Source organism: Leptonychotes weddellii, chromosome 5 (genome assembly GCF_054177405.1).
Source record: "Leptonychotes weddellii isolate Sample4059 chromosome 5, ASM5417740v2, whole genome shotgun sequence".
Classification (NCBI taxonomy): Eukaryota; Metazoa; Chordata; class Mammalia; order Carnivora; family Phocidae; genus Leptonychotes; species Leptonychotes weddellii.
The window spans coordinates 93,768,780-93,788,953 of NC_138373.1; the positions used below are offsets into that span (position 1 = coordinate 93,768,780).

At 38.6% G+C, this 20,174-nt stretch overlaps 1 protein-coding gene across 13 annotated transcripts in view; it reads right to left on the bottom strand.

The window, feature by feature from the left end:
* KIF21A (kinesin family member 21A) overlaps positions 1-19,870 on the bottom strand; it is a 147,088-nt gene extending 127,218 nt beyond the window's left edge. For 8 of the 13 annotated variants that reach the window (XM_081821480.1, XM_031032144.2, XM_081821483.1 and 5 more), the window contains exon 1: positions 19,441-19,870. In XM_081821480.1, coding sequence (XP_081677606.1) covers positions 19,441-19,484 — 44 coding nt within the window. In that variant the 5' untranslated portion in view covers positions 19,485-19,870. The remainder of the gene's footprint in view (positions 1-19,440) is intronic. The other 5 variants (XM_006727698.3, XM_081821484.1, XM_031032158.2 and 2 more) reach the window with 1 other exon arrangement.
* Positions 19,871-20,174: the final 304 nt, after the last annotated feature.

The window sequence follows — 20,174 nt, forward strand, 5'->3', positions numbered from 1 at the left end:
ATAAAAAGAGCTACCTACTATGAGTAGATCTAACAGAAGTATGATTGGATAATAACAAATGGAGAAGTCAAGGACACACAGAAGTCTATACTTACACTAATATTAAATGCTCAAAGTGCCTTGGGTTTTGGACTTGAAAGATAAAACATATCATCAGTCTCCTAAGAAAAAACACAACCTATTACCCACAGAACATCAGGATCAATGCAGTGGATACAGAAGGAAAAGATACAGTTAACTAAGGGATTTAAAATTGTATCCAAACTATATTCTCAGAAATGAAATATTCTAGGGCACTTTCCACAGAAGCCTCCTGCCTCACTTAGATCCAAGTTGGCCTCTCTGAATGACTTAAGTTATTAACTAACTATGGGAAAAGATATGTGTTTATGTGTGAACATGCAGGCATGTGTGCATACTCATGTCCTTAGATGTGTGGAGCAGATGTCAATAAATCTTTGCAATTAATATGTGATGAAAATTGGATGAAATCTATGGGAGGGATTTTTTTTAATGGAATGAGTATGAAAATTAGAAAAGATTAGAGAGAATAAGTACAGAGGATAAGGAAAAAAAGCAAATAAACCAATAGGGCTATGTTAAAGATTAGGAAATGGAAAATATCATATGTCATGGGACTTAAATTATTAGGAAGAGCTTACATTACTATTTTGGAAAATAAGGAGTCATTTTTCTGTCTTAGAAAGTGAGCTATTGTGATTACAATGGCTATAGAGATAGATCACTCCAATAACTTGCACATAATGTGTTCATCCTTCATTTTTGGCATGTTTCAGAGAGCCATCAGATCTGCAAGACTCTCAACTGGACTGAATTTCTCAAGGGCAAAACCCGTATCTGATTCATTTTGGATTTCCCAGTGCCTAACAAAGTATTTGCATTGCACTTGATTTTAGTGGGATTCACTAACTAATAATTGGGACTGAACTAAATTGAAATATATTGAACTGATCTGAGCCAAACTGAGCTGGAATGATCAGCGATGGCAGCTACTTACTGTCTTCACAAATTCATTTTCATTCCTCCATTTTAGATATCAAAAGATACTTACGTAACTTCTGCTGTATTTACAACAAGCCTGGAGCAATAGCTTTCATTTTACACTTTTAGTGGCACTTTACAAAGAAGATGTAATGTACTCAGCAGAAGTATAATTCACTTTACACGTAAAGGGACTGAGTCATGGAGAGGTGCCATGTTAATTTTCCACAGGGTTACTTTTACACCACTGCCACCTCACAGTGAGTCAATGGAATAGAAAAGAGCTGAACTCAAAGTCCAAAAGTATTACTTTCATCACCAAAGTTCATTTTAAAAGATTCAATTATAAAAGGGAAATTACATAATGTGCAAATAAACTTACTTGGTAGTACAAAAAAAAAAAAACGACAAAGATGACTGCTTTTGGAAACAAATTCCTTTTACTGCATTCTTTTTTCAGGTAAATAGCATGGTTCTCATCAGAATGTACAGAAATTAACTCAAATATAAAAGTCTCTGTTTTTGCAGTATGAGGGAATCTGATGATTTTGAAGGATATTCATCCTGTTATATTACTCTATTTCTACCTCTGTGATTGTTATTTTAATAGCTAATATTTGAAGGATTCTGCTTGTCAAAGACAGTAACTAGGGCTGTCTTAGTCATCTTCAATACCCCATTTAACTTTCTACCACATATTTTCTAAGTTCATCTGTCACCACACTGCTCCATTTCACAGTAAACCAACTTGTGAAAAACACAAAAAGGTGTTTATTTTACCAGTTCAATTGAGTTTGTTTTCTAAACAGGATTTTTTTAAAAAGTGAAGCTTGTTTTCAGGATTGTTTAAGTTTCAGACTCTGTTGATACCATTAACACTCAGAAACTGGTTTTTCAATGCTAACAAAACTACAAAGGTTTCAGCAGCTAATATTGTAAAAATAAGAAAAACCTAATATGTAAGGTCTTAAAAAAGAGTCAAAAATTAGTTTTTATATTTAATTATGGTAATTAAAGTAAAAAATATGCCAAATGACTTGTTTCATAATATGAACTCTAAGAAGGAAGGACAAATTGATTTAAAAAAAATTTTTAAGTTAGCAAAAGAACTCCGTCACCTCAATCAAATCTATTAATTCCTTCATGTTAGACATGGAAATAGTGAGATGTTTTCTTAGAGCTCATATATATAAGTGTGTGTGTATGTGTGTTCAATCACTTTTGGGGTCTTAGTAAATACTCTGTTAGTACTAGTAGAATTGTGCTTGGGTTAATGATGTACCAAGAAATATATTTAAGAGGTTTAAGGATTAACAAGTCAGTCAGCTCACCTTGCCAGGTAAGCAGTTGGAAATCAATAAGTATTCCCATGTCCTTAAAGATAAACAGGAAAGGAATGTCATTCCATTAGTATACATACCAACAGGGGACAAAGATTTTTAAAAAAATTTTATTCAACCTAGTCAAGAAAGCACAATTATCTCAACCTTGACTTTCATAACTCATTGTATTCATTTAGACAAACTAAGATATCCATTCTATCATAAATACAATGCTGATAACTTCAACTGGTAATATCAAGGTCAATATCATCTAATATAAATGCACTACTAGGGGCGCCTGGGTGGCTCAGTCATTAAGCGTCTGCCTTCGACTCAGGTCATGGTCACAGGGTCCTGGGATCGAGCCCCTCATCGGGCTCCCTGCTCGGCGGGAAGCCTGCTTCTCCCTCTCCAGCTCCCCCTGCTTGTGTTCCCTCTCTCTCTCTGTCAAATGAATAAATAAAATTTTTAAAAATAAATAAATAAATGCGCTATTATTTTTTTATTCATCTTTACTGAGATACAATTGACAAAATCATAAGATATGTAAAGTGTACATTGTGATGATCTATGTGCACACTTTTTTTTTTCAGATTTTTACTTATTTATTTCAGAAAAAGAGAGCACAAGCTGGGGAGACAGGCAGAGGGAGAGGGAGAAGCAGACTCCCTGCTTCCTGAGCAGGGAGCCTGATGTGGGGCTCCATCCCAGGACCCTGAGATCAGGACCTAAGCCGAAAGCAGACGCTTAACTGACTGAGCCACCCAAGCACCCCCTATGGGCACACTTTCAAAGGATTCCCCCAAGTTAATTGAGACATTCATCACCACACGTTTGCCCTTCTTTTCCGCGATAAGAACTTTCAAGTTCTACTCTCTTAGCAAATTCAATTACACAATATAGTGTTATCAACTATAGTCACCATGTAATACATTAGATCCCCAAACCTTATTCATCTTATAACTGAAAGTTACCAACCTCTCCCTATATCTCTCTGTTCAAGAAATAAATTTTTGCAAGTTAATGAAAACAACTAACATTTCTTGAGGCCTACTATATGCCAAGCATTATTTTGAGTACTTTATAAATATGCCAATTAAATCCCGTAACAATCCTATGAGATTAGTACTCTTATTATCTCTATTTCATAAAGAAACCAAGAGGATGGTGGAGGGTTTTTTTGGCTTTTGTTTTTTAAAGATTTATTTAATTATTTATGAGAGAGAACACACGCGCTCAAGAAGAGTGGGGGAGTGGGGATGGGGCAGAGGGAGAGAGAGAATCTCAAGCAGACTCCCCACTGAGCACAGAGCCTGGTGCGCAACTTGATGCGGGGCTCAATCCCACAACCCTGAGATCATGACCTGAGCCAAAACCAAGAGTCACTCGCTTAACCCACTGGGCCACCCAGGTGCCCCAAGGTAGAGTTTTATAAACAAGAGCTCATGAAGGAAAGTATTCCTGTCTTGAAAAGAAATTGTGGGGGCACCTGAGTGACTTAGTCAGTTAATGGCTCAGGTCATGATCCCTCAGCAGGGAGCCTGCTTCTCCCTCTCCCTCTGCCGTTAACCCTGTTTGTGCTCTCTCACTCTCTCTGTCAAGTAAATAAATAAAACCTTTAAAAAAAAATAAAAGAAATTGTGGTTAGTCACTGTAAGTTTTACCTAGAAGAGGAAAAACAGAAATTTATAGATATAGATGAAGAGAGAGAAAAAAATAGGTAGTAGGAAGAGGAAGAGGAGGGAGAAAGGGAAAAGTAAAAAAAAAAAAAAAAAGAATCTAACATCTCCCAAACAATTCTAAAGGCAAAGCATTTACAACATTCATATAACAACCCTATAAGATGGGTATTAACTCCATTTTACAGATGACAAAACCAAGGTTCATAAAGTTTAAGTGTCTGTCCTAAAATTTTGAACTCAAAACTTTGTTATGCTAAAGTCCATGCTCTTTTCAACAAGCCATGCTGCAAAGAAAAATAAAATTAAGGCAGGTTTGGGGGGATGGGAAAAGACAAAATTAATAAGGAATGTGAACCTAGAAAAAGAGAGATCAACTAGTGTTTAGAAGTTCCTGGGTGGATACTGGGATAAGATTGGGCACTATGGCCATAGAACCATGATGTTTTTAACTGAGAGGGCAGGGCTGCTGGGAACCACAATGGCTACTTGATTGACATTGATCCCCTCTCACATTCTTCTTCTTCCCATCCCATCTCATTGTCAGTGAAGCTGCTGTGAGAAATAGCACTTGCCAATTCACCTAGACATGCCAGTCCCATACTGAGTGATTACAGTGTACACCAATGATTTGGCCTAGCCCAACACACAGTCTACGGGCTGCTTCATCAAAACTGAGATGCTAAGCTATCATTGTGCATACATTATAAGACCACAGCAAAAGCCAACAGAAGAGAACATTTTCATATTTTTTTAAAGATTTTTTATTTATTTATTTGACAGAGAGAGAGCACAAGCAGGGGGAGTAGCAGGTAGAGGGAGAGGGAGAAGCAGGCTTCCCACTGAGCAGGGAGCCCAATGAGGGGCTCGATCCCAGGACCCTGGGACCACGACCCGAGCCAAAGGCAGACACTTAACCAACTGAGCCACCCAAGTGCCCGGAAACCATTTTCATATTAATGCATAGGTAGACATAGTTTAGGAATGACCAAATTTTCCATTTCAAAATGACAATCAAAAGAGCCACAGATGAGGACTCAAAACTTCAAAGTTTCTTGACAAACTCATATATCTTTTTTAACCAAAATGTGAGACAAGTTGACAATCTTTTCATCAACTGATATTAAAAAAACAAATATCAATTTGTCTATTAACATTAATGTGTTTTATACCATATTAGCCAGATTCATCAACTCCTTAGCGGATTTTATGTTTTAATGAGTGTGTGTGTGTTTCATGTCAATTCCATAATAAAATCACAACTTCTTGATCTCAAGTGAAATCTGTTTTAAAATACACTGGGGTCACCAGGCCAGCATGGGGTGGGGCGGAAATTGGACAACTAGCCTAGCCAAAGGCCTGGATGACATGAAAATGAAGTGAGGTCCAGAAGGAACACAGGCTTGATCAGTGCCAGCATGTGTACAGAAGTGGATTCAAGTAGGCCACACGAGTGGAAGGAAACCTCACTTGAATAAAAAAGGGGACGAGTCTCCTCCTCTACAGAAAGCTTTCAGTAATTTCACTTAAGTAAATTTGGACTCAAGATATGGAGAAAGGGATACAAATCAGGAAACTGAGACATAAATCAGGTCTGGACAAACAAAATAGGAGATTACAGGGAAAGCTTTGACACCAAAAGCACAGACACATAAGATTGGAGCAGTAAAACAAAGTTCAGACTAATCAGGTGGTGGGGCAAAGAACACAGTTTTGATTTACTTGTGGCTTTATTTAGGACTGACCCAGAAACTCAGAGGTACTAAGCAGAGAAAATAATGATAATAAAAATGACAGTAGTGTCTACTCTTCACAAAACATTTACTAAGTGCCAATAGTATAAGGGCTTTATATACGTTTTCTTATTTAATTTTTATAACAAACATATAAGCGAGATGTTATTTTCTCTTATTGAGCCCCTGTAGACTTTGAATGTAACAATATTTATTGAGCTCTTACAGATATTGAATATAAAAATATTTTCATTCATAATGGTCTAAAAAAGGGGATGAAAATTCTGGAACTGGGGCACCTGGGTGGCTCAGTAGGTTAAGCGTCTGCCTTAAATTCAGGTCACGATCCCAGGGTCCTGGGATGGAGCCTCACGTCATCGGACTCCTTGCTCAGGGGGAAGCCTGCTTCTCCCTCTCCCTCTGCCTGCCGCTCCCCCTGCTTGTGCTCTCTCTCTCTCACTATCTCTCTCTCTCTCTCTGTCAAATAAATAAATAAAATCTTTAAAAAAAAAAAAAAAGAAAATTCTGGAACATGGTTAGAGATCATTTTCATCAGTGTTAACTGGTATGTACTGACTCATCCTCACTAATATCTACTTGTTGCTTCTGTATTTGTTGTAATTGTAAAATTTATTTTATTTTTTTTAAAGATTTTACTTATTTATTTGTCAGAGAGAGAGAGAGAGTGGCAGGCAGAGAGAGAAGCAGACTCCCCACCGAGCAGGGAGCCCAACGCAGGACTCAATCCCAGGACCCTGGGATCATGCCTTGAGCCAAAGGCAGATGCTTAACCGACTGAGCCACCCAGGCGTCCCTATAATTGTAAAATTTTAAAAAGCAGCAAAGCTAATAAGCCCAGCCAGGGATAAAACTCATAATCTTAAAAAAAAAAAAAACTCATAATCTTTGCCTTATAAGCATCACACTGAAATCAACTGAACTTACAGACTACCAATACCCACAGCACTCAGTAACACAGGATTTCTTTATTCCTATTTTTAAATACAATGAGGTAGAATCCTACTATTGAAACATATAAAACAAGGCAACAAAATTGATGTCAAAACATGCACAAATTTTAAAGTCTGAAATCATCAGAAGTCTTTGAGTTACTCTATGTTGAAAGCTGCAGTCATAGAACGTGTACACAAGATAAATAAAATTATCACTGGCTATACCAAGTTAATACAAAATTAAGAACCAAGGATAACTAAAGAAACCCTATACTCAGAGACAAGAATTGCATCTGCTACAAAGGTAACAGAAGGTCCAATTACACTTATGTAACAAAATAGATAAGAATATAATCAAGAACAGATGGAATTTGTTGCCAATCTAAGGCCAAGTTGGCAAACTAAAATTCAAAAGTATAATATTGTATTGCCTAAATTGAGACTGGACAATGTCACAGATGTCACATTTGGATTAAGGAACCTTAAATGGCAGGCCAAATAACCAGGAATGAAATCTGTAATCTCATGCTTAACCAGCAGTTGACAACTTCCATTTTAGGGCAGGACAGATGCAGACTAGTTGGCCAACAGGCTGCTCAAACAAGTGTTTTGTGTTGAACTGAGGTGAACAAAAGCAAATTAAGCACTTTAGAAATGCACTAATTTTCAAGAAACATGGAATGGTTATGGACCTGTGTTTGGTTAACCATCAGTGGCTTAGACCAATGTGTTGAACAAATATCTGTATTATCCTAATACATTATATCTTGTTGTAGATATAGCTGAAAATTTAAAATTATAAATCAATATATCTTTTTCTAAAAAGCATCCTCAATGTCATAACATTTAACCATATATTGTGGGTAGGCAGCACTACCCTCTCCCTTCAATTCCAGGAAATGGTCATTTGTAGAGTCTACTTATCAGTGGAAATGAAAACATTACAGGAATCATAAAGCACAGCAAACTCTCAGAAAAAATGAAATTAAGATCCTTATTAGACAATAAAAGTCTGTCAATTAAATTACTGTTTGATACATGGAATTTAATATATATTGAATAGAATAATGAAATAAAGCGGATGATGCATAATATGTAGCAAGTTACTCAAAATGCCCTTCTTTGATATAAAGACATGAAAAAATTCTTATGCTATACTCTAAAATGGTAAACATCAGGCTATAAAAGTATATCCACATTACAAAAATGTTTTAAAATTTATGAAATAGACTAAAAAAAATATACCAAAATGCTAATAGTAACTAGATCAGGATGATGAACTGTGATTGATTGTTTTTCTCATCTTTTCCTGGATACTTTTCTAATGTGATTATATTATTTCAATAATAGAAAAAAATCGGGCGCCTGGCTGGCTCAGTCAGAGGAACATCAGACTCTTGATCTCTCGGTTGTGAGTTTGAGCTCCACGTTGCGTGTAGAGAGTACCAAAAAAAAAATAAATAAATAAACTTTAAAAAGAAAGAAAATAATAATAATAATAAGTCAAATAAAAGTTACTTATGAAATGAAAAGCTGATTTTGAGATTATTAGACCAGGCTTTCAAGGTCTATTTCCTGCTTCTAATTATCAGTCTTCTTTAATATGCTTTCAGCTGGGACACCTGGGTGGCTCAGTCGGTTAAGCAGCTGCCTTTGGCCCAGGTCATGATCCCAGGGTCCTGGGATCGAGTCCCACATCAGGCTCCTTGCTCAGCAGGGAACCTGCTTCTCCCTCTCTCTCCGTCTGCTTGCGCTCTCTCTGTCAAATAAATAAAATCTTTAAAAAAAAAAAATGCTTTCAGCTAAGTCTTGACATAGCTCTGTCAATTGAATACTGCAAGCACATTGTCCCATCAGCTCTAGGTGCTAGAAAAAATTTTATAGAAAATGTAAATTTTTAAAATTCTGTCTTAATAGTACTTCTGATCTCTTTCCTCAGTTTTCTCTTTATAGCACTCTTTAATCCATAGCCTGGTTTAGTGCGTTGTTGCCAAGACTGACAAAAGCAAGCAAGGAAAGCATTAATAACATTTTCAAAAATCTAGTACAAGCCAATTCAAATATGCACATTTTTATTAACCAATTTAGTCACCATCCTCTTTTTTTTTTTAAAGATTTTATTTATTTATTTGAGAGAGAGAATGAGATAGAGAGCATGAGAGGGGGGAGGGTCAGAGAGAGAGGAGACTCCCTGCTGAGCAGGGAGCCCAACGTGGGACTCGATCCCGGGACTCCAGGATCATGACCTGAGCCGAAGGCAGTCGCCTAACCAACTGAGCCACCCAGGCGCCCTAGTCACCATCCTCTTATATTAGGTTAAACAACTAGTGAAAAATGTAACTCATTACTATTGTTAATCTCACAAAGTATAAGATAGTAACTTTACAAAATACTAAAAACCATACCAACTGAAAGTCTGTGTGGGAAGAGAAAGGAAAAAATTAAAATGGTAGATTTTACTAAACTATAAAAGAAGGAATTTGGTAAGATAGAGCAGAATGGTATGCAAGGAACATATTGAAAACAAAATAAAAACTAGAAGATTAGGTAAGGTAAGGTTTTTAGAAGTATTTATATACATTTTTGTATCATTCATAGCAGTGCAAGTAATAGACACACTCAAAAAGCAAAAGAACAGACACAAACCCCTATAAAGCACTTTACTAACTCAAATTCGGGTTACACATTAGAGAATGACTAATCCAATTGCTAGCATTTGAAATATAACCAACATGTCCATTGTTGGTTATATCAAACTCATGTCTAATAATATTACTGCCTGTGTTGTGTAAAAACCATTTTTCAAATGCTTTCACATGGCTGGCTCTGTTGATCCTTTTTCAAGTCCACCGAGGTAGGTAGATAACTACTTATTGAAAGCCAAGTTTATCAGTGGTAAGAATCCAAACCAAAACAATTTTCTAACCACCCCATGTTCATTCTATTATATCACATTGCCTCCAATTTATGTGATTCCAGTACACAGTGGATATTTATATTTATATAATAAATGAATGAATTTTGATCTAAAAAATAAATAAGATTAGAAAGAATACAAATGAGGGTAGAGATGGCCTATGTCTCATTATACCATGTGATCAACATACCACATCATAATAATTAACTACAGATTGACCCTCTCCAAAGTTTCATGTTCTTTCTTGCTGATAGAAGAAGGCTCTCTCAGGGTACCTGGGTGGCTCTGTCAGTGAAGCATCTGCCTTCAGCTCAGGTCATGATCCCAGGATCCTGGGATCGAGCCCCGCATCAGGCTCCCTGCTCCACCAGGAGTCTGCTTGTCCCTCTCCCTCTGCCCTGCTCATGCTCTCTGTCTCTCTCTCTCAAATGAATAAAATCTTTAAAAAGAAAAAGGCTCTCATTTAGAACAACTCCAAAATGACTGTAACTGTGTCAAAGAACATGGATATCTACTCTGAAAAAAGTAAGTCCTTCTTCATATTCAGAGAACTACAATATCATCATGCCTAAGTGACAGACACAGCTCTCCAAAGTTGAGAATAATGTCAAATCCAATTTCAAAAACTAATATTTTACTACACTCTAAGAGACCCAAAGAGCCATCCTTGATTTAGCCCCTGCTTGGGCTCATGATGGGGCACAATCAAGTCTGAACAATTTTCTTAGTTCCTTGCTCTTACTGAAGATGCTGACTATTCACCCAAGTAGAATGACTGTGGGGCTAAATTCTGAAAGACCTTCACTCCAGTCTAGACAGGTAGATATCTGCTTGTTTCAATACCAAAACCACGATGTCCTTCAAATGTTCTATTATAATAATGCTATCAATACATTAGCACCTTCTTCTACTTTTTTAAAGATATTATTTATTTGAGAGAGAGAGGGTGTGTGTGTGTGTACCTGCAAAAGAGGAGGAAAGGAGGGGGAAGAGGGAGGGTGAAAGAATCTCAAGCAGACTGCACTCAGCTCCAGCCCTGAAATCATGACCGGAGCCAAACCAAGAGTGGGATGCTTAACCGACTAGGCCATCCAGGCACCCCAGAATCTTCTTCTAAAAAGCATTAAATATTCGCTGAGTTTTGGGAACATTTCAAGCTGAACAGTAAAAAATCACAGTGTATATATCTCTCTCATCGCAATTTTAGAGGGAGAGAGAGAAAACTCATATAAGGAAGATCTATGGCCCCCAAAGGCAGAACTTTCTATGCATGGGTGTAGTTTACAAAGGTTTCATGTAGAGGTGAGATTTAGGACATTTGTTGGATGATAGGCCTCCATTACGGTCAAAATGTGTTGTACTCTTTATTTACTTCTAAAATAAGGAGGGGAAGGGCTAAGATATTATTTAAAAGCTTAAGAACCACCTATCAAGTGAAGTATTACTCAAAAGAGGGTCTTTTTAAACCACTCAGATTTCTACTTCTATCACTAATTCCAGGTCCCAATAAATACATCTCACCCCCCACGTGACTGCACCCTACCTCTACCCTACCCCACCCTTCAGCCATCTCGCTCATAGCAAGTCTGCCATTATTACTGAAATGTGCTATAATCCTTAAGTATGTTGGAGTAAAAAGAAAAAATAAGGGCGCCTGGGTGGCTCAGTTGGTTGAGCGACTGCCTTCGGCTCAGGTCATGATCCTGGAGTCCCGGGATCGAGTCCCGCATTGGGCTCCCTGCTCAGCGGGGAGTCTGCTTCTCCCTCTCACCCTCCTCCCTCTCCTGCTCTCTGTCTCTCATTCTCTCTCTCTCAAATAAATAAATAAAATCTTTAAAAAAAAAAAAAAAAAAAAAAGAAGTTTTAAGAACCAAGGGAAGGGATGGGGGAAAAGACTATATGCCTAGCATTCAGAAAATCCTCCCATTTCCATATTGAACATTATTTCCAAATTAAACTATACACACATGATACTTTAGTGGTTGTCATTAAAGCATTACTGTGCTACCTGTGAATGTTGAAAGCAGTCCATATTATTTTTATCACCCAGTTCTGGCATTTCTTCACATTTGAATATACCAGGAACTCTAAAATATAGACCTATATTCTATTCCAGTGGTCCTTCACTCTGTGTCTCTGAGAGGTCCTTTTTAAAATCACTGTCCTGGTTTCTAGACTGAGGCCATCATAAAGCAAAAATAATGGGCACTTAAGAGTGGGGGAACTCATCTAAATATCAAGTTAACTTTTATAAGGAGTACTTAGGTATTAAAACTAGTTTTTAAAATGTAAATTTATTCTATTTCTAGGATGTCTGCCAGAAAAACATGAAGACCTAGAAAACCCACAATACTAATCAACACAAAACTTGAGCTGCTAGCTGTGAGGCCTCAAGCAATTTCCTCAACTTCTCTGGGCCTCTATTGTCTAAACTGTCGTAAAGAAGGGGCCTTAACCAGCTAGTCCCTTCAGGTTCTTCCAATTTTAAAATCTGTTTTTTCAATAATTACAGAGGTACTAAAAATCATCTTCAATATATAAATATCTGATAATTTCAAAAAACAAAGGACAAAGGAACCTCATATATAATTCTTAAACTGAAATTCAGAAAGATCTCATAATAACTGTAGGGTGTCATGAAAATAGTCCCTTTGGTTTGGTTGTCATTTGCTTCAAATAAAGCCTGAGCCACAGGAAAACTATTTTAACACTCTGAGAAGATTAAATAGTTAATCCACTGGGAAACCAAGCTGAAAGACAGAATTTACAAATCCGCTTCCCAGAGAGAAACATTGAAAATAACAAACAAATTTGTTTTATTTTGAATAAAATTATTCTGATACACTGTATACAAATACTTTCTATTATCCATTTTCATTCTTGTGTTTTCCTTCTTAATCTGAAGCTGAGATGAAGGTCATGTCTAACATTGGCAGAAAACAACCATTTGTAAGTCAGAGTCACTCAGGTGGGTTGTAACATATCTTGGGGGAAAACATCCATAATAATGCATATTCCAAATTCATGTCTTTGAAGATAAATTGAGAGAATTGGAAGATTGGGCAGATTATGGTATTAACTGCCAAAATAATTTCTGCTTTTATGGCTTCACAAAACTGGAATTTCTAGTGCATCATTCTCTACCCCATAATTATGCATCAAAATATTAACCAATTAGCAGGTAAGATGGTAAGAGCTCAAAGGGTAGTAATAATTAAACATGAAACTTGAACTTTCATGGAGTTCCAAACAACAAACAGGTCTACTACACTTCATAAATTCAATAAACCATATCTGAGGAAAATTAATCAACTCATATTTTGTAAATAAAATAATTTCACTGACTTTCAACTCACATCAGCTACTAGCTCTTCTTCCATTTCCCTTACTTCCTAATCCAACTACAAAGACATAAAAGTGGGGCATGTATATTTTATCAAGTAGGACATGATATAAATAATATCCCCCTAATGCATAAGCTTGGAAGTTCACTTTTTATATGAAATACCTTTGGAGTCAGGGTACACTTTTTGTTTTTTAAATCAGTGTTCTTAATGAATGTAGTAACTAAAAAACGCTATTAAAAAAATAAAGGAGAAATAAAAACTAAACTGCAACAACTATCTTTCATTTCTAGTTCATGCCACTGATTATATTTTGTGCTAGTTCCCCAACATATTTTGTTCATTTTTAAGAGACTCGTATTGCTAGGGATGTAAAAGTAGGGACCATGTATGTCATACATGCATGAGGTGCCTGGCTGGCTCAGTCTGTAGAGCATGTGACTCTTGATCTCCCTTGGGGTTGTAAGTTCAAGGCCCATTTTGTGTGTAGAGATCACTTAAAAATAAAATCTTTAAGGGGAACCTGGGTGGCTCAGTCGGTGTGATCTCGGGGTCCCGGGATAGAGCCCCACATCAAGCTCCATTTCACGCTCAGCAGGGAGTCTGCTTCTCTGTCTCCCACTCCTTCTGCCCCTCCCCCCGCTTGTGCACTCCTCTCTCTCAAATAAATAAAATCTTTAATAAATAAATAAAATCTTTAAGGAAAAAAAGTGTCCAGCACATAGTAGACACTTAATAGATATTTGTTGCATGAAAAAAGCAATAAACAAATGACCAAACACCAGGAAACCCTCTATTTCCATAAAATAAATATTTCTAAAAGCCTCACTTACCTTCTCTATATTTTCTAAACATTAAATTGTTTCAAATAATTCATCTCACATGTATATAAGCATTTCAGCTTGAAAGATCCTTTTTACATTGAAATTAGCACATGAAATGTTTTGAAAACATTTGGAAATATGTTTAAGAACAGAAATAAGAAATGTTAACTAAACTTGTAGTGCTGATCATTTTGCAATATATACAAATATCAACTCATGCTGCACACCTGAAGCTAATATAAAGTTACATGTCAACTATACCTCAACTAAAATGAACAAAAAACAAAAAGAAAATACACAGAAATAGGTATGATATGCCTCAGTTTGAGGTCCAATTCTGGTACTTAGTAGCTGAGAAACCTTGAACAGGTCACCTAGTGCCTTTGTCACTCATTTTTTCATCTCTAAAATATAAATAAGAATAATATCTGTCCAGCCTACCTCATAGGGTTTTACCGTAGATTAACTAAAATATTGTACGTGTGTATTATAATCAGAATGGGAAAAAGTGACCACAAAAGACTAAATGTTTCCTATTCAGTAACAACAGTACCCAAAGTAAACACATTATTGGGAAAGTCAAGCTTGAAATGTTAAAATACTTCCTTCCTGTCAATATAGAGCCAATAGTTTAACAACGAAATCACATGCTTAATAGACTGCATATGCAAAGTTCTTACAACTCGTAGTACCTTTACATTGCCACATCAGATGAGGAGAAAGAAATGTCCAGAAAGGTCACATTGGAAATCAGTGCCAGTGACAGACCTAAAACTGAGCTTTTGACTGTCCAACCAGTCATAAGCCTGCTGAGCCATGCCACTTTTTAAAATTGCCTTAGTAAGGTAAAAACAGCAAATTGAAACCCAATTAGACTACATTACACACTAATCCAGATTGATTGTCAAGGATATGTACCACTCTCTGTCAAAGCCAAGCAAAGACATTTTAGCTCACAACCACAGACAATGACACAAAAACACAGTGATCCTCTCTGTATCTGTGTTTTTGTCCAGCTCTTGACATATTCTGCAAGCTAAAATTCTTGAAAAGGAAAAAACTTTTGGGGCCCCTGGGTGGCTCAGTCAATTAAGCGTCTGCCTTTGGCCCAGGTCATGATCCCAGGGTCCCAGGATTGAGCCCCGCTCGACAGGGAGTCTGCTTGTTCCTCTCCCTCTGCCCCTCTCCCCAGCTTGTTCTCTCAAGTAAATAAAATATTTAAAAAATAAATAAATAAATTTTTGAAAAAGGAAAAAAGTTTCAAATTTGCTAAGTCAGCATTCACAGACAGGGAAGGGAAAAAGGCACATCATCTAACAATGTCTTAAATTAGAATTCAAAATGTTTAATTGATCTTACCATTTTGAGTTAACTGAAGAGTTCAATCTAGTATACTTAGATATTAAGAATAGAATATGTATTATACTTCATTGTTCAGTTTTGTTGATAACATCTATCTAAGCCATCCATTTAACTTACACATTTTCTAAGAATTCAGCTACCATATTGAATCCAAAATCACTATCTTTCTACACCTATGTACCCTGAGGGGGCGGGGGGAATGTTACTTTTAAATCCAGTCTTGCCTCTGTGTGTGTGTGTGTGTGTGTGTGTGTGTGTGTATAACCACTCAAAAAAAGACACCTAGTATTTTGGCACTTTCTTGATCTAAGGGTGTGGTTCATCTATGATGATTTGTTTCTATGTATTGACTTATCCTGCTGATAAATAGTGTAGTTTTATTCTATATTTAAATTATAGAGCAGTCTTAACCAATAGAAACTTAATGTGAGCAATATTATATCTGATTTTAAATTTTCTAGTAGCCACATTTTTAAAAAGGAAAAATAGGTGAAATTAATTTTAATATTTTATTTAATTCAATATATCAAAATATCACTTTAATGTGTAATCAATACAAAGATTATTGATATATTTGCATTCATTTTTCTTACTAAATCTTTGAAATCCAATGTATATATTACACTTACAGCATATGTCAATTATGACACTAAATTTTTTTCAGAAATACCCTATCAGTATTTAGATTAAACTTTCCAGTTGAAAAGTAGATCCATATAACCAAGTTGTTTCAAAAATATTCAAAAGTTATCCAAAAATGGGGTGCCTGGATGGCTCAGTCAGTTAGGCATCAGACTCTTGATTTTGGCTAGGGTCATGATCTCAGCATCGTGGGATCGAGCCCCTCATCAGGCTCCTCCCTCAGCCGGGAAGTCTGCTGGAGATTCTCTCTCTTCCTCTCCCTCTGCCTCCCCACTTCTCTCTCTCTCTAATAAATGAATAAATCTTTTTTTAAAAAAAAAGTTATCCAAAAACTAAATCAAGGACCAGTTTTTAAGTTTAAAATTAAATTAATAAAAATTAAATAAAATGATAAATTTAGTTCCTCAGTAGCATTAATTATAATTCAAATGCCCCATAGCCACATGGGTTGAATAGTAGGGCTGTTTTCTGAATCCATATCCAACCCAAGGAAAGATACCCTGCAAAATACCTAAAATATACCCTGCCAAAAGGCATTTTCAGAAATTGAATAAAAAATATTCTTCCTAGGGGCGCCTGGGTGGCTCAGTTGGTTGGGCGACTGCCTTCGGCTCAGGTCATGATCCTGGAGTCCCGGGATCGAGTCCCGCATCGGGCTCCCTGCTCGGCAGGGAGTCTGCTTCTCCCTCTGACCCTCCTCCCTCTCATGCTCTCTGTCTCTCATTCTCTTTCTCAAATAAATAAATAAAATCTTTAAAAAAAAATAAATAAAAAAATATATATATATTCTTCCTAAATAAGAAACTTTCTTTTGAACTTCTTTTCCCCAAAGTTGTATATGACCCATGCACTTATTTTGAGAAATTTTAAAATAGACTCATCAGTCTTAACAGTCTCTGCATCTAACAAAACACAAGAACCTTTAGGACACTTTCTGCATTTCACAGTAAAGTCAATCCCCTATGCCTATTATTACATTATTCACTGAAGAGGAAAAGCAGGTCAAATGCCTCTGTTGATTTGTTTCAATGTGTTGATTTACTTATCCTGCTGATGAAGCCTGTCACAAACTAGGGTAGGATTGGAGGACACTGTAAAGATTATCTGAGGAAATACTTAACTAAGTTCAGGTCCTCTTTCTGAGTTTTATCTTTTCTAGCGATATCAAGGTATACATAACTTGTCAAAGCCACTCATTTGTAACTGAACTAGTGTAGAACCAGGAAAAAGCAATGACCTTAAGCTAAATAAAGCTTTGTGAAGTATGTTCTTGCCTTTCACCTGTGTAGGTTTAATGGCTAAGAATTTGTCTGGGTTGGAACACTGGTTCCATCACTATCTACTAGTTTAACTTTAAGCAGATTATTTAATCTTTCAGTGTCTCATCTGTAAAATGGTCATAATAACAGAACCTAAATCAAAGAGTGTTATGGGGGATAAATGAGATTTTACATGATATAAAACATCTTAACAGCACTGACCCTAGAACATGACATGTATCCAACGATGACTGCTCAGAATCAGAATAATCAGAGATGAGGATATACGTTCAACAAATATTTATCGTAAATGAAAATATATGTCTCCAAGCACTTTATAAATACCAAAGTGCCACAAAAACAGAAGCTATTATTAGCCTATGTAAAATAAGTTTAGAGAGTGGATCTATTCAGTGTATTTAATGGAAAAAAGAAAAAGGGACCTTTACAGTGCAGCTTACCAAATTCTGTTACTGTTTTTATAAACCTTTCCCAAACAAACAGACCCATACTTATGACTTAAAAAGTGTAAACATAATCAAATACAAATCATTTATAAATATATTTTATTAATAAATCAAATAGAAATTATTTATCTGTCAACATCACTTTAGGGTCATCCATGACTCTGCTCACCTTCAGTGCAAGCAGTTATCAGACTTAATAACACAGGAAATAAACTGCCCTATGATATTCTAGAGAATTCACAGATAAAAACCTTAAATCTTTAAAAATGATTTCTCTCACAGCCTAATTTTCAGTTTTCATTACTATTTTATGCTCCTTCTTCACCTTCTTTGACTGGATCTGCTAACAAAACTACCTCTTACTGGGTTTCTGCCATGGTACAGTCATTAAAGAGTATTCAAAGGTCAAAAGAGAGGTAGTAGCAGTATTTAGGAGAAACAAACTAACCCAACAATTGGACAAGTAGCCCCCCAAAACCAAAAATTTAACCAAATTAAAACTTCAAAAGCTTTATAACAGGTGATTCTAAAGTCATAAAACTGTCACCTCCACAGGTGATCATTTCCTGATCCGTTAAAAAAAAAAAATTTTAAATTCATGTTATTCTGGGGCTCCTGGCTGGCTCAGTCAGAAGAGCATGGGGGGGCGGGGAGGTCGTGAGTTGGAGCCCAGTGTTGGTTGTAGACATCACTTAAATAAATAAACTTTAAATAAAATTCATGTTATTCTTTAAGTTGATTAAAGATACAAAGTGTATAAAACTGCCATTTCTATGCCTAATCAAGATTCCCCACTAAAATAATAATGCTGACACGATAGGATTTTTAAAATGCCTTTCCAGAAAGGCTACATGAGTGGAGGATTTTTTTTTCAATAATTTCACATTTCTCCAAAGACACTGTTTTCATAATCCTTAAAGTATAAAGAGAAGCGGATTCACAGTAGACCATCTGAGAGCTGTGAAAGCAACGCACTTATTCTATCATGAATGCTTCATTAATATTTCAGTGATGATGTTGCAATTTTCCATAAGCAACTGTCAGAGCTTTGCTTCTTGATATGTATCAAAACAGTCTAAGTTACATTCAATACTCGTGTACCTGACGTTGACCAAAATACAATTTTGATGTATCTGGTGTTTCAAAATTCACACCCAGGCATGTAAAATTTTATATTGTATCCACCCTGCCTAACCACAGAATGTTTCACCCAGTCACCCATTCAACCCTTCCACTTGCTGAAGAGTTTCTTCCTTCTACAGACTCATCACCCGGGAATATAATTCTTAAGGAGAATTCCCATTCCAATGCCTAAGAGGCCAGATGTGTCTCCTACACCCAGACGCTTGTGCTCCGTTTGTCTCTGTGATGCTTCACGAGACTTGCATTGGCACAGGCATCTAGAAGCCTGCGTTTGGAAATGCTGTCAGTCTGATGCTTTGTCTCCTGCCTCAGAAGGCCTGAGTCGCATGTACACATATGACAGACACTCTCTCAATAATAAAAAGAACACCACAGCCCAGCACGGAGTCAGCTCCTCCGGGCAAAGCCAGCGAGGCCATCGCCCAAGGCGGCCCCACCTGAGGCGATTGCTTCTCGCTTGCGAGACCAGGCGGGGGCGGGCGCCGACGGCTTCCACCCGCCGAGGAGTCTGGGCGCCCCGGAGACCCGGCGTCGCGCAGCCGCCCGCTACCTGCAAACGCCACCCGGCTGCGGGCGGCAGGGTCTCCCCGGCGGCATCCGGCCGCGCGCGCCAGCCGGCGGGGATCCGCAGCCTCAGTTTACCCAGCCGCCAGCCTCCCGCCCGACCGCCCCCTCAGATCTCAGCACTACAGCAGCCGCTGCTCCCGCCCGGAGCGCGTCCTCTCCGCGCCCTCAGCCCGCCGCCAGCCCGTAGCCCGGCCGCCGCCGCCGCCGCCGCCGAGTCTGTCCTCACCTGACAGCCACCCGCACCGAGCTCTCGTCCGGGGCACCCAACATGCTGGCGGCTGGCGACAGCAGGGCCCCTGGGCCTCTGCACTGCAGAGCTGAGGCACCGCCGGAGGCGCGACGTTCGGGCGCAGCAGACTGGAGCGGCAGGGGGCGGCCGGCTCACCTCCGCCGCGCTCCAGCCATGTTGGGCGACTGAATGGAAAGGTGGCGGCGGCGCTGAGGCAGGAGGAGGAGGTATTCCCGACCGGCGGACGCCCGCCCCTTCTCCCCCGCTCACCCCCCAGGATCTGGGGCGGGGACGAGGCGCGCTTGAATGGCAAGCGCGGCGGTGGCGGAGCCAGCAGGCCGCCCGCGGCTTCCTGACGGCCGGTAAGTGCGCCCTGCCCCCTCCGGTGGGGACGCGGCCTGCCGGCGGCCGGGCTAAAAACTCCACGCCCGCCTGGGCGCTCAGGGCTGCCGGCCCCGCACTGCGTCAGCAGCGGCCGCACAGCCCGGCCCCAGCTCGCCCTCCCCCGGCCTGCGCCCCGCCCTGCCCTCGGCGGGCACTGCCTGGCGCTGCTGGGCAGAGAGGCGCGAGGGGGAGGGATGCCGGCCGCGGGCTGCCCACGCCCGAGGGCGGCGAGCCCGTGCGCCCTTCCAGGTTCTTCTGTGAGAACGCAGCAGCGGGTGCTCGCCCAGCCGCCTGCGTCCTTTCTAAAATCGGAGCTTGCTTCGCGAGCGCAGCGCCAGGACTCGGTC